This window comes from Balaenoptera borealis (genome assembly GCF_965194805.1).
Source record: "Balaenoptera borealis genome assembly, chromosome: 10".
Lineage (NCBI taxonomy): Eukaryota > Metazoa > Chordata > Mammalia > Artiodactyla > Balaenopteridae > Balaenoptera > Balaenoptera borealis.
The window spans coordinates 86,795,016-86,810,960 of NC_138874.1; the positions used below are offsets into that span (position 1 = coordinate 86,795,016).

Consider the following 15,945-nt stretch of genomic DNA (forward strand, 5'->3'; position numbering starts at 1 on the left):
GCCCCAGCTACCCTAAAATGGGGCATTTCACTTGAGCAAAGTATCATTCTTTTTTTTTTAACATCTTTATTGGAGTATAATTGCTTTACAATGTTGTGTTAGTTTCTGCTGTATAACAAAGTGAATCAGCTATATGCATACATATATCCCCATATCCCCTCCCTCTTGAGCCTCCCTCCCACCCTCCTTATGCCACCCCTCTAGGTGGTCGCAAAGCACCAAGCTGATCTCCCTGTGCTATGCGGCTGCTTCCCACTAGCTATCTATTTTACATTTGGTAGTGTATATATGCCCAATGTTACTCTCTCACTTCGTCCCAGCTTCCCCTTCCCCCTCCCCGTGTCCTTAAGTCCATTCTCTACATCTGTGTCTTTATTCCTGTCCTGCCCCTAGGTTCATCAGAACCATTTTTTTTTTAGATTCCATATATATGTGTTAGCATACAGTATTTGTTTTTCTCTTTCTGACTTAACTTCACTCTGTATGACAGACTCTAGGTCCATCCACCTCACTACAAAGAGCAAAGTATCATTCTGATCAACTAGAAAAGCTGATGTTTGAAGATGCTCCTGGGAACTCTGTTTCCAGGCTAAGTGTATCGCCAGCAACCTCACCACAGGCCTTCACCTTGTAAACCCTGATTGAATAAGCTTGTAGCCAGGCCTATGTGAAAGACAGTACTTATGACAGGAAGACCTGGGACCTAGACACTGAGCTCAGGTTATCTTTTCTTCATATATTTGGTTTTGGGCATATCGAATTTGATAAGCTTTTGAGACATCCCTAAATAAAGCAACTGAATGGGCAGCTGGATGTATGGTTTGTACTAGAAAGAAAAATGCTGAATTTTGTGGCAGAGTAATAGTAATTGAAGCCATGTGTGTACATGAATCTGGTTAGGGAGAGGGTAGAGAATGAGATGAAAAGAGGGCCGAGAGCTAAGTCTTGAGAAACTGCCTTGAATGGCTTGATAGAGGAGGAGAAACCAGAGGAGGGACAGAGAAACACCAGTTAGAGTGTTTTGCCACAGAGGCAAAGAAAGGGGAGTATTTTAAATAGGAGGGAGGGTTAATAGTGTTTAATGCTTCTGAAGAATCAGTTAAGTCTAGGACTAAAAATGTTCATTGGATTTCCTCACATGGAGGTTACTGATTGAGAAATTAGAGCAGGTTTTATGAAGTGATGGTGGCAGAATAAAATAGCAGGAAGTTGAGGATATAGTCCTGTCTTCTCATTCAGGCAATAAATTTTCCTTGTCAAACGTTACCAACACTACATTAAACTTAGAGAAACTGCCTGAGTAAGTAGCCACAGACCTTGTTGTATTTTGGCTACTGAACCCAAACCACAGCACTGGTAAGTAGCACGGTGAACCCAGATTCCTGTATATTGTCTTCACCTGTGTTCTCTGTTAGGCTCCTACTTACCTGGAAGGGATCCAGATAACTGTCAGAGGGGCTTTTAAAAGATACAGAAAGAGCAAGCTATTCAAGCAGGAAAATCCATGTCATTTCCCAGAGCTACTGAATAGAAAGGAGGAAGCTGTGGAACCCAGACCACTGTCTCAGTGATCTCCTCAAAAAGAGACTGCCTGTTAAAACACCTATTGTCTGAATACTGTACATTGCCTAAGTTACTCTACCCTGGAATCACCTGGGAGAGATCTAAAAACCACTATTATGATTTAATTGGTACGAAGTATGGTCTGGGCATCAGGAACTTTAAAAATATCCCCAGGTGATTTTAACATGTGACAAAGTTTGAGAGCCATTGGATTAAACAGTAAGTTAATTGACTTTCATATTGATTACCCTGAAGCAGAGGAAAATAATAATAATATTTGTTGAGTGTTTGTTATACTCCAAGCACTGGACTGAGCACTTTACATGAATTAGTGCATTTAATTCTCATAACAACCCAATTTTCAGATGAGAAAAGTAAGGCATAGAGTACTTAAGTAACTTGCCCAAATTCCATAGTGTCAGTAATGGGTCTGGGCTTCAACACAGGTAGTCTGGTCTCTAGCCCATATAGGTAGTATCTACACTAGGTTCCCTATATTTTACTGCAGAAGGCAAAAAGCATATGATATTTTACAATGATAATGAGATATAATTCACATACCATACAGTGCATCCATTTAAAGTGTACAGTTCAATGGTTTTTAGTATGTTCACAGCATTGTGCGAGCATCATCACAATTAACATTTTATAACATTTTAGGCACCCCCCCCCAGTAGAACTATCTTCCTATTAGAAGTCACTCCTCACGTGTGTAGATATAGTTTTTATTTTTCTTGGGTATATACCTAGGAATGGAATTGCCAGATCATATGGTAACTCAGTGCTTAACATTTTGAGGACTGCCAGACTGTTTTCCAAAGCAGCTGCACCATTTTCTATTCCCAACAGAGCATATAATACTTATCAAAGAATCTCCTTTTTAAAAGACTAAAAATAAAAAACTGAACTTTGAACTGAAAAGAATAAAGTCAACTCCCAGACCAATTATTTTCTGAAAGGGTTCTGGAGAACTGGGGTTTTGCTGGACTACTAATAGAAGAGGAATAATAGTAATACCTACTTCGTAGGGTTGCTGTGAGAATTAAATGAGTTAATATGTGTAAAGTACTTAGAATATTGCCTGGCATGTGCTTAGTAAGTACAATGTAAAAGTTAGCTGCTGCTACTACTACTAGTAGTAGTGGTGGTAGTAGTAGTAGTTATTAGTGGTAGTGGTGGTGGTGGTGGTGGTACTAGTTGTAGGAGTGATAATAGTAGTAGTAGTTGTCATCGTTGTTAGTGGTGGTGGTGGTGGTGGTAGTTGTAGTGATAGTAGTAGTGGTAATAGTTGTCATTGTTGTTAGTGGTGGTGGTACTAGTTGTAGTAGTGATAGTAGTAGTAGTTGTCGTTGTTGTTAGTGGTGGTGGTACTAGTTGTAGTAGTGATAGTAGTAGTAGTAGTTGTCGTTGTTGTTAGTGGTGGTGGTGGTGGTGGTAGTTGTAGTAGTGGTAGTAGTAATGTCATGAACTGCTTACTGTTTATGCATAAACCCCAAGGAGTATAACTGAGATTTACCACTTAATATTCCTATAGTGTCCTGCCCTTACACATGCTCATGTTCTCACAGCTTAAAAAATATGAGAGGGACTTCCCTGGCAGTCCAGGGGTTAAGACTCCATGCTTCTACTACAGGGGGCACGGGTTCGCTCCCTGGTCGGGGAACTAAGATCCTGCATGCCATGTGGCAAGGCCAAAAATTTTTTTTAAAATATGAGAGGAAGCAAAATGAGAGGAAACATGGCATGTGCCCTTAAATTTATATCTTCCGTCCCCCTTGGTTACTTATTCTCACCAGAGAGGTTTCTTGATGTCCTTAGAAAAGGCTGAAGACACTAAGTAGGGAGAAATCTGTGAAAACTAAGAACAAGTTTATGAAGTTTTATGTATATACATATATATGTGTGTGTATCATACTGATAATTTCCTTGGGATGTAAAATTATTTTATGTAAGAAATTGTGGTGTGTGTGTGTGTGTGTGTGTGTTGGCAAGATCTCTAACAACTCTCAAATCCATTATTCCTGCTTTAAATAATTCTATTTATTATTAATTAGGATGAAAATGAATAAATGTGATGAACAAAAACAAGAAGAATTGTCAAAAATGTCTGAGACTCAGAAGAAAACTGAAGGAAAAGCATTTAAGAATGGGGAGAAACAGGAGGTATTTATATTGCAAAATAACATTCAACTCATCTTAACTAGTTATAATATTTGTTTGGTAGAATAGGAAATCTTGGTATTTGTAACAGTTACCCAAGAAAATGACAAATATAAGAAATAAAGTTTAATTTTAAGAATAATTGTCCTAAGCAATGAACTTACATTATAAATTATATATTTATTTTTCTGTTTCTAGAGCTTCTCATATTTAGCTTCAGAATTTGAAGAAATAGATATTGAAAGAATAAATCCAATTACCTTGATGCCACAACTTTCTTTCACAGCAGAATTAACAAACTTATCTAGATGTTCACTGTAAGCATTTTTAAAGGATTATTTCTTCATTATATATTGTCTAGTAATTGTATTGTTTTTTTAATAACGTTAGATTTCTTGAGTGAGTACCATATACCAGGCACTTAGCATGCTGAGTTTAAAAAATATATTTGCACATTTAATTGCCATCATAGCTCTATGGTATTATCTTCATCTTAGAGATGGGGGTCACACTTCTAATTCATGACTGAGGTGGGACATAACTCAGTTTAGACTGATGATTGTTTTTTGTTTTGCTACGGTAGTAATTTTTGTTCAGGTATAGATAGGTGGAATATAAAGCCACTGTGAAAAATAAGGTTATATGGTCACCCTTGCTTGTTGAAGGACCTCCTGGCTTTCACAGAAAGTGTTTGGTATAGAAAAGGCCCTCTGGACAATTTTCTACTTTGACAATGCAAGCTTCTTTCCTTCTCAGTTGTGACTTCTTCCTTGAGCTTTAAGGTTTTCTCCCTACTCCTAGGACATCCATGCATAAACAGATGTCATGCCGATTCCCATTTCTCCCATCTCTAAGCCTTTGGATCTCATCTCCCTTAAAGAGGATGTAGCAACTTAGAGCACTGAACTAGGTACAACTTTCCAACATCTCTGTCCCATGGAACACTTGGTACAGATTCATCTCTGAGTACTGTGAATGTGCATCATTTAGCATGGTGTTGGAAGGTAGTGTGTGCCCAATAAATACTAATCTTCATTAAATGAATGAATAGGTGGTTAAACTTTTAAATGAACATAAAGAGTAGCAAACACAAAGGCACAATTATCATTACCTTCTTTCTGACTAGAGAAGTGCAGCAGTGAAGCAATGTTTTATTTGTTCTACACCTACTTCCAAAAAGGGCCCAAGATGATTTATTATGTAAGACATCCATGCAAAAGGACAATCTAAATGAGGACAAGAGAATAACCATAAAATGGAAGTTGGAAGTAAAAAGGAGAAAGAGAAGGAGGAAGATATCTGTGCCGGAAAGCCTAGGCTAAAACTTAGTGGAGGTCAAGGCAAAAGGCAATATAATGCTTTATATCTTTTCAAAGCTATTGTTGTCATGTGGCACTGCTGTCATTATCCATTTAAAATGTCTAGTTGAATAAGAATTGATTCTCTAGAAAACAATAATATACTGATGTCAAGGATAGAGGTGAAAGGAGTACAGGGATTAAAGAAAAATTAAAAAGAGTTTACAGGTGAAGAAAAAGGCAAGATTTCATGAGGATAAATATAATCCCAAATTAACAAATTTTCATAATCAGTTCATAAGCTCATTATTTAAACTACTTTCAGAGGACTTATTTTATGAAACTATTTCTTTAAAGGTAATTGGGAGGAAGGTCAAAAAAGGCCTACAGGGAGACAGGAAGAGTAAGTAATCTTTTGTCCCATAACCCTCTGAGAAGGTTACAGAGAAGATGAGCAGATATGGGGGCAGGGAGATACTGGCCTATAGGATGATTAGGATGGAGAACAGAAGGGGATTTTATTTTTCAACCTATGGCTTATCTTCCAGCTAGTCTTCTACCTTCTGAAAAGCAGGATCAAGTCTTAAATATCATTAGGTCAGTTGCCTTGCAGCTGAGAAGACATTCAGTAAATGTTGGTTGAGTGAACAAATGAATGGATGGATTGAAGACTCTCTTTGGTAGTCTCATATCATTGAGTGGATCAATTTCTTCCCCAAAAAGTGTTTTCATAGCAGCCCCAGGAAAGTAACCTCTCTGGCTTGCCTGTCTGATCTTTGGGTTCAGAGAAACAATGTCCTGGGGAAAAAAAGGTATACAACCTAAAGCCTAAAGAGATTCACAAAGACCTTTAAGAGGACACAGCAAGCCTATTGACTTAGAGCCACCTCCTTGAGGTTATTGAAGACATGGTGTGTGTGAGTGTGTGTGTGTCTTTTAAAAGTTAGAAAATATTTTTGAATTCTCGATTCAAGCTCCCCCACCACCATTCCTAAGTCCCTCAGCTTTCTCCTCTCATAAGACATCTTATAATGGGTAAGTGCTATAATCTCTTTAAGTTATAATTTAGTAAAATAGCTGAATGATTTATGGTACCTTAATTTTAGTTCTTTTTGTATTTTTGAGTAAATGTCTTTTTAAAAAAACATTTGACGAGTAGGAAAGGCTTTTATCCACATATAGGCAAATGTTATTGGGCTCAAATGTTATTTGTCCTCTAAAATGATCATATTTTAACATGTTGAGGTGCATTTTGAAAAGAATAATATTTTATATCTGGTTTGCTTTTCAAGGGTCCATTAAAGGTTTATTTAATTTTTAGGCACGAACAAAGGAGGAGAGCCAAAATTCAGAAGCTTAAATATTCTATTAAAATATTATACAACAATAAACAGGTTTCTTGCACTTCAGTATCTCCCCTACAGTTTGATTTTAAAGTCATGTTTCAACAAATTTTCAATATTCAGTTAATATATTGGCCTGAAACAATTTGTTTGGAGGTATGCCATTGTCATTTAATTTTGTATCTTATTTTATGACATACATAATTTTAAATTTCTTGTTAGCTACTGTTATATGTGATGAGTAAGTTCTTTTATATTGAGATGACTGATCTATATGGGTAGACAAGATATTTATAAATAATATATTTATAATTCATCAATAGTCTTTTATTAATAGCTGTAAGTACAAAATTATTTGATTTGTAGTTGTTCTAAATACTTCTTTCCTGCTAAAATTCTTGCCAACCCTAGATGTGCAGCATTATTATTCATTTGTTAGTGAGGTAGAAGAGAGCTGTTTAAACTATGAGTAGTATAGCTATTGTAAGTGTTGAATGATTTCTCCAAATTGCCCCAGCCTTGACTTGGTGATTTCAGTCTCTTGATATATTTGTTCATCTTTTTAAAAAATTTTGGATCCCTTTAAGAATCTGATGAAAGAACACACATACAGCAGACCCCTGATTCCTGCCCAAACACCCCACCATAAGAATCCCTTCACTAAAAGAAGAAGAAAATAGGATGATGGAGAAAAATTAGAGACAGTAAAGGAGTTTAGACAAGATGGTTAATATAAGGGTTAAACTTGCACCTAGAGCTGAAAGAAAAGTTAGGAGGGAGTAAAGATTTGTTAACTAATGAGAACCCGCTGTATAGCACAGGGAACTCCACTTCGCTGTACAGTACAAACTAACACAACATTGTAAAACAACTATACCCCCCCCAAAAAAATAAAAATAAATAAAAGTAAAGATAAAAAGATTTGTGTATGTGAGTGTGGGGTGGAGTTTGAGGTATGGGGAGAAGATTATTATTACAAATCTAAATCAAAGTTATTTTTCAATGCCTAAAATAATTTTGTGCTATCCCTGATCAAAAGCTGTATTCATTTTGTTCATCTGAGCTGTCAAGTTACTATCATCTTAAAATGTACCTCTGTTGAAATTTCTATTTAAAAAATATACTGACTACACTTTCCTACTATTGTACCTAAAATAAATTGTGATATAATAATCCAACCACTTGAAGTTTAAAATCTGCCCCCTCCCAAAATAGATAAGTGTGTATTTTGAATCCCTCATCATCCCATGAATTAGCACATGATCTTAACAAAACAAGAGGCAGGGAAAGAAAGGAATCTATCTAGGGATAAATCGCACCATTAACTTGCTAAATAAATCTATATGCCCTAGACTAACAGATTCTAACCTACATTTCTAGTTTTCTTCTTACTATTCTTCTTTACTCTTTCTTCACTTCAGCCAAACTGAACTGCTTGTTTTTTCTGTACATCCTTGCAATTTCCTACTTAGAGTTTTGAATATTCTAGTTTCTCCACTTATGATGCCTATTTTCATTCTTCACACTCCATCTCAGCCACACAGTGGTGTTGATAGCTTCCATTAGGAGACCAGTCTGTCTCTGGGGAGATTCCAGGTAGAATTCTCTACATTTACATTTGCTACCATCCAGGATCTGGCCTCCAGCTCTGCAGTCTCAGAAACTGGATTTAACAGTTCCATGAGAATGCATCTACATACCCTAAATAAATTTACAAGGATGATGTGTAAAATCAGAATGCCAATTCAACATTTGAATATATTTATCAGTTCATTGTCTCATTTTAGTTAGTCAATTTACTAATTTACAGTAAGAAAATTTTTTCACAGACCTAAATACTTTAAGTCCATTAGCTATAACCCCTACAAACCTTTCTGTATTAGGGATGCCTTTGTCAAAGGGACCAATGTGTTGGGTTAAATGCACTCTAACAGGGACAGTATTTAGATGACCAGAAAAATATTTGCCTCTTTGTCTTTCCTTTTCCCCTGCTTTCTTGGTTAATCAACTATCCTTTTGATTGGTACATTCTTTTTTATCTTTCACGGGGCATTTACCACCCCCCTTGATTTCCTTCTTCTTAGAACACATATCACTGTTTCCCCAAACACTGATAACACAGTGTAAGTCAAAATGAGATTTTTCTATTGAAAAAAATTTCGGTTTGTACTTATGGCATTGATGGAATTATAGTAGAAAGCACAGCATACAGAATCAGAAGACCTGGGTTAGTACCCAGTGGACATCTATGGGACAGTCTACTCAGCAACTCCCTTACTCCTTCTGGGACTTTTCCTCCCTTCCCTGCCCCATAGCTTGTTTAACCTGTCCTTGGATTCCATGAGCCAACAAATCTCCCCTTTTCTTAAGCACTTCACCTGGGTTTCTATCACTTTTAATAAAATTTAATATAGTTTCATATAGAGAATCCACTTCTTCATTAACAAAATGGGAAGAATAATACCTATTTCCTATAATTTTTATCAGGTTTAAATGAGATAAAGAATTTTAAAAGTGCTACACAAAAGTAAGTTATTCGGGTATTGTGTTATATGTACTATATTCACAGAACTGTATTTGTAATCCTTTTATTCAATTGATTTTCTTTGAAACCAGTAAAAGGCATTATACTTTTAAATACATAGGATTATCTACTTTTCTCACAATCATGTGGATCAAATGCTATAGAGCAATACCTATTTTACATTCTAGTATTTTTAAAAGCATTATGTTAGTGATGATCTTTATTTTAGTTCTTTTTCTATTTTGTACTCTCAGTGATTTATCAACCATTTCTTTTATATTTAGGTTTATGAAATAAGTAAAAGGACAAGCTTATTGGCAAAACTATATTTACCCTTACCTAAAAACACAGAGCTAAAAGGCAAAACTGTTTTGGAATATGTGGAATTTAGCTCTGATAAGCTGGTCATACCTGCATATGGAGAAGTAGGAAGCAGTAAGTTTATTAAAAATGTTTCTTCCCTCCTATTTTCTTCATGAGTTCCATATCCTAAATGACCCTGGGTCATTTATATGAATAAAGAATCCTGTATTTACAATATTAGGTTAAAAATGAATTAAGTTCTTCTTCCAGACATTAAACTAATTTTTAAAACTTTGACTTGAATCAGATCTTTGGGATATCTAAAATTCGGGATTAGCCCCTTTGCTTTTCCTAGGACATCTGAGACAAGGGCGCTATGCTCTCTGGAATGTGAGCTCCACTCCTGAATGGGTAGGCTGCTCTGCCTCTGCCTCTCCTTTAGTAAATCTTAAAGATGCTCCAGGACAGGTTGATTCACCTTTGAACTGAATAGGGGAGGGAGGAAGAGAAAGAGAGGGGAAGGAAGAGGTAAAGGAGAGAGGAAAGAAGAAGCGATGTTTTTGTTTATAGTTGTTCAATTGATTTTACTCCTCCTGCAATTAAATTTAAGTTAGCATGTCTGCCAGAATGCTGTCATTCCTCTTCTCCCCCAGCTCCCTTCTCTTTCACCTTCCTAGGGGTTTTGCAATTGCTGCATCCAGCTGGTAAAAAGAAAGGGAGTATGAATGAGTGAGCAAGGAGGAGAGAGAAGAAAATAAGTAGGCAAAGGAACCAGGGGAGAACAGAAAATGAGGGAGGAATGTAGTCTGCTTAGACAGAGTCCAGATGAAGCAGAAAATAGGGTTGTGGAGACCCAGGAGAAAAGACTTAAGAGTGAAAAATTTAGGGAGCACTAGGAACTTGGCAGAAGTTTCAAGGAGTATCGTCAAGCTCTCTGGAGACAGAAGGAAGATGAGGAGAGGGGGAACACTCAAGAATGTAGGAAAGGAGACAAACAGTAGCTCTTTTTCTGCTGCCAATATTTTTTTCTTGCTGGCAGCCACTCCGAGAAAGAATGGGTTAAAAACTTCTGTGTTCAGATAAATATGTTCCTCTCTCTTTTGTGGTCTGTTTGAAGCAGTCTACCTTGAGGGATCTTAGATGTGAGGTGAGGGAGAGCTCTAAGATTAGAGCCTGTGGTCAACATAAACTTTGTGTTCCTGAGGTTCCACAAGTAAAAGTCTAGAAAAAAACTGCAATGTGCTCAAATATTCATTTGTTTTTAATGCCTTTTATAAATAGATGTGCCCTTTCTTCTTGAGGGAAACGGAACTGAAGAACTTTGTCTTTTGACTTCAGGAAAACTAAGCTATTCTCTATCATGGGCCTTAGATGAAAATGGTGTTCCTCTGACACCTATGTCACAGTCATTAAGATCTGCTTACTGCAGGTAATAAACGTTTATGCTTGAAAAATAATGCCAGTCCTCAGCAAAGCATCACACAAGACCTACAAAAGGGAAAACTCTAGAAACAGTAGGAACAGTTTAGTTTACTTGGATGTTGCTTTATTTTTTATTTGTATTTATAAATATGTAAAATATTTATATATTTTATTTATTATCACTCTACTAAGACAATAAGTATCTTTGTATGTAAGAGAATGTATGCTTCAATGCTTAGGATTAGAGCCACATGGATGATGAGAGAGGCAGTTCCACAGTCCTTAAATTGTAGGCAAAGGCCAAGACTCTGAAAGATTTTATTTCTGGGACCTTTATATCTCCCAATCATTCTGGATTATGAAAGAATCATTTTTTGCATTATCAATTTGCTGGAAGAAATTGCCGGACATAGAAATTTCATCTGTATCCCAGGACTTCCTAGAGGAATTGGGATTAACTGCTAGACCACATCCACAAACAGGATTACTAGAAGTAAAGTAAAATTCTATAAAAACGATGATAATGCTGGCTTACCTATTGTGCTATGTTTGAGTAAAATGGTAAATATAAAGGACCAAAAGATCCCATCATTTAAAAATTAGTGAATGATAATAACAAGAAGATAGCCTTTTCCCTCCCCATCTAAACACATATGTTTTTAAAAAAACATGGCTATATCCAACTATATGACATTATGGGGAAGGCAGAACTATGGAGACAGTAAAAAATGTCAGTGGTTGCCAGGGGTTAGGAAGAGAGAGGGATGAATAGGCAGAGCACATAGGATTTTTAGGGCAGTGAAACTACTCTGTATGATACTATAATTGTGGATACATGTCATTGCATATTTGCCAAAATCCATATAATGTAAGATACCAAGAGTAAACCCTAATGTAAATCATGGACTTTGAGTGATAATGATGGGTCAGCATAGGCTCATGGATTATAAAAAGTGCAATTCTTTTATTGCAACAAACATAATAAATTATAACCCTGGTGCAAGATGTTGATAGTGAGGTAGGCTGTGCAAGGTGTTTTAGGAGAAAAATGGACAATTAATAAGGGTAATTCATTTTGGAACTAGTGAATAAGCTTTTAATACGCTGAACCATTATTTTCTTGTGTTTCTTAGTATTTCCCTAGCACAGTCCCCACTACAGCTATTTTTAATCTTTGCCTCATCATACTATTCTTTGCCTTTTTCTTGGAGTCAGATGTTTGTTCTCCTCACTCTAAAGCTAGCTTTTATACAAGTAATTTGGAACTTTCCTTCATCTCCGTTAGGATTCTGCTGACATATTTCTATCCTTTTCTTATCTTTTCTTCAACTTTTCCATTTCCTATGCTATAAGTCTTTTGTATCCAAGAAGCCTTCTGTGCTTTGAAGCAAAGAAAAATCCAAGCGTTTGATTAAACCCTGAAAACTCTTTCTGGTTGTTTTTCCCACCCAAGTCCTCATATCGGTGGTCTACTGGTCTGCATACATTGCCTCTACTTTTAATTCACACATTTCGTCCTTAACCCAACTCAGTTATTCCTGAAGGCTACCAGGGACCTTCTGGACATAGTCATTGGCCCGCCCTCCTCGTTTTGCTTCTTGAAGTCTCTTGTCTCTTGGCTTCTGTGATGCTGCACTTAACAGTTCCAGTTATTTGGGAACTCAAGTTTATAAAAGATTGAGAGTAATTATGCAAGATTGGAACAGATGACAGGTTTCAACAGGGAATGAATTGCAGGAGAGGTTTTCAAAGTTCAGAGTACTTTCTAAAGTGAACTATAACTAAAACTTTACAGTTGGGGCCTCTGAGATCAGAGAGGGAAGTTACAGAACTCTCCTCCTCTACAGTTGTGGGAGCTCAAGGACTGGTGAGGAGCAGTGGTTCTAGGAACGGGGTGGGTGCTCCAAAAGGCAAGATTGACTTGTGAGAGTCAGAGCATGGAGCCAAAGGAGAGCAGAAAGAAAGTATGCTCATTCACTGTTTCACTCACTCATTCATTCATTTATTCATCAACTACTGACAGAGCCAGAGACAAAGAAGTGAACGAAAAGAAGATCTTAGAATGCTTCAGTATATAACATTAGGCACACCTCTCCAATCCCATATTGTCTAGAGTTTTTGTTTAATACATTTTTAAAACATAAAACAGTTTTCTTACACTCACTAGTTAATTATTTTCTGACGTGGTTAACTGACTTTTATGTTTGCCCTCATTTCTTACCTCCCACAACTTTCATTCTGGATTTACTTGCTGAAAGTTGCTCCTTTAATGATTCAGTTTTCATGGCTAGCAAGCTTGTTTAGTCTTTGTATATCTGAAAATGTATTTATATTTTCCTCCTTCTTGAATAATTGTTTAGATGGGCATAAAATTTGAGGCTGATATTTATTTTCCCTATTTGAAGCTATAGTTGCATTATCTTCTGGGATTTATCATAGCTGTTTAAAAGTCTGCCATCAGTCTAAACCTTCGTATTTTGTAGATTGTCTTTTCTCCCTGGTACCTTTAAAATTTTTTGCTTAATTCATAGAGACAAAGCCAGGGGCTGAGGGGAGGGAGGGATGGAGAGTTATTGTTTAATGGTACAGAATTTCTGTTTGGAATGATGAAAAATTCTGGAAGTACGTAGTTATGGTGGTTGTACAATACTGTGGGTATACTTAATATCACTGAATTATATTACTTGCTTAGCATTTGGTTTTGAAGGAGGGGGTGCAGATGACCGAGGAATTTTGCCGTAGCCCACAGCTAAACACCTGTAGGGCCAGCTGGGGGAATCATTATAGCAAGGGCAGGAGATGTTCTGTGGTCTTTATTACTTCCCCTGAGGCAGAAATCTGGAGACTACCTTGAAATACAATTACAACCTAATTTTTTTAGGCTATAATGGGATAAGTTTCTCTCCCTAATCTATTCATTGACATTTAAACTGTACCTCAGCCTTTGTTCTCTAGGGGACCTGGGCTAAGAATCTTCCCAAGAGAAGGAAAATTTGTTACATGATGGTGTTAAGGGTGTCAGGCCCTAGATATCTCTTATGACAAAGACATTAAAACAGTTTAAATATGAGGGCAGACATAGGAATTAAAGAAAGGAAGAATACTCAAACTTTACCTATTTGTAATTTTGCTTAACATCCTGTCATACCAAGCATTGGCTTTGTTAGCAATAGCTTCCAAAGATTCATCATAAAAATATGAATAGATACTGATGGAAAGTAGACAGTGTAAAATGTATGTCCATGTTTGGGTTGACATTAGTGAATCTGAGTCAGAACTGTATTTCTGGAATCCTAGTTTATGGGCTGGAATTTTTCTTGAGTACTTTACAGAAAGGATCTTAGAAATCTTCTAGTCCAAATTGCTCTAATTCTACATGATGAAACAAATTATCTATGAAGAGAGAGATTAAATAACTGGGATAATTGATGGCTGAAAATAAACCCTTACTGTTTAGGGTTGAATTCCTTCTGCACTTAGCCTATAGTTGAAGTCACTAAGGATGCATTATGAGTCTAGCCTATCTTTTATAGCTCTCTTAACTTGTGAAGATGGCCTCATATGATCAAAGATATTCTTCTGGCCCATACTTCCCAGTTAATTGTATTACATACTCTATATTATGTTTCAACTGTAAAGATATAGCCTAAAGATTCTTTTTTATATTGTGGACTTTAGATAGCAAAGATGAATATTTACAGACTTTACCCTTAAGAAGCTTACTTGTCTCTTAAGGGAGGGGTAGACATTTATCAAAAAGCTATGATACAGTTAGAAAGTGAGAAGAACCAGGAAAGATATCACATCTAAACCTTCTATTTTATCCTTAAACACAGGACAAGGTTTATCTTTAAATACCTGGAATGGGTAGGTTTTACCCCATATAACAGATTTATCACCTGCATATTATATACAAATTCACAAAATAGTTTTCTTTATGTTAGTGTGTTAAGGAATGTAGATGCAAGAGGTGTTCCTGGAATTCCATGGCTTATTAATGCACAGAAGCTTTTTGAATGGGCAAATGAGGTCAGAATTGACCCAAATAATCCAGAATATTCTGATTTAATGGAATTTGTTATGGTAAGTTATAGCAAATATCTGTACTGTAAACATATTTTATTTCTTAAGCTCTACACTCTTATACTCCACAGTTTGCAGTGTATTTTTCTAGGCATTAGGAGGCATTAAAAGTAAATCTGAGGACAGTTAGAGTTTTCAGCCAGTTCATAGTATTGTAAGGCAGTTAGAAATTCAGCAACTGAAATAATTACTACTTTAGGCCTGATGATTGGTACTCTGCCACTATTTAGCAGCCCTTGCTTGGTGCATCTTGCATCTAGGCTGACATCTATTGTACATCTACTGAATGCCAGCCATATTATTAAATGCTGAGGATTTTAAAGATGATTTATAGACACACTCCTTCCCTCAAAGACTCTATTATCTATTCACTTCTCCTGCTCCTCCTTACAGCCAACTGAACTGCTCTGTGTGCTCCAAACAGGCTTTCTTCATACCTTTATTCATGTCATTCCCTCTGTTTAGAAGGGCACCTATAGCAGCTGTCTTACCCACCCTGCAAGTCTGGTAAATCCTTCCTTGGCAACCTCAGTTAGATATGGGCTTTTCTTTCCTTGCCCTCCTGTTAACTTTTTTTCTTTTTATAAACTCTTATGGCTCTAATATCATTCTGCCTTTTACCTTAGTTATTCGTCCATGTGCTTTCTCTTTCCTTGTGGAACAACAACTAGTAAATCTTTGTCTCTCTTATGGCAGCTAGCACTTTTCCTTGCATGTACCATGTACTCACATTTGCATTTATTGAATAAAGCAGTGCATGCATAGATTATTGCAATTAAGTTTCTTCAGATCAGAGCTTCTCAACTGATGTGCTGAATTGATTACAGGTGTACAGAAATATTGATCCTCTGTCGACTCATAGGGCAACTAGACACAAAAACTCTCATCTCTTTTTTTTTTTATAAATTTATTTATTTATTTATATTTATTTTTGGCTGTGTTGGGTCTTCGTTTACGTGCAAGGGCTTTCTCTAGTTGCGACGAGCGGGGGCCACTCTTCATCGCGGTGCGCGGGCCTCTCACTGTCGCGGCCTCTCCTGTTGCTGAGCCCAGGCTCCAGACGCGCAGGCTCAGTAGTTGTGGCTCACGGGCTCAGTTGCTCCGCGGCATGTGGGATCTTCCCAGACCAGGGCTCGAACCCGTGTCTCCTGCATTGGCAGGCAGATTCTCAACCACTGCGCCACCAGGGAAGCCCAAAACTCTCATCTTTTAACCCACTGTGCAGTACACATGTTTTCATTTTCTGTGT

At 36.9% G+C, this 15,945-nt stretch overlaps 1 protein-coding gene across 1 annotated transcript in view; it reads left to right on the forward strand.

Moving 5' to 3' along the window:
- Nucleotides 1–15,945, forward strand: part of CC2D2B (coiled-coil and C2 domain containing 2B) — a 101,516-nt gene that overhangs the window by 35,278 nt on the left and 50,293 nt on the right. The window contains exons 13-18 of the mRNA XM_082406564.1: nt 3,618–3,726; nt 3,922–4,040; nt 6,343–6,520; nt 9,173–9,323; nt 10,473–10,620; nt 14,558–14,696. Coding sequence (XP_082262690.1) covers nt 3,618–3,726; nt 3,922–4,040; nt 6,343–6,520; nt 9,173–9,323; nt 10,473–10,620; nt 14,558–14,696 — 844 coding nt within the window. The remainder of the gene's footprint in view (nt 1–3,617; nt 3,727–3,921; nt 4,041–6,342; nt 6,521–9,172; nt 9,324–10,472; nt 10,621–14,557; nt 14,697–15,945) is intronic.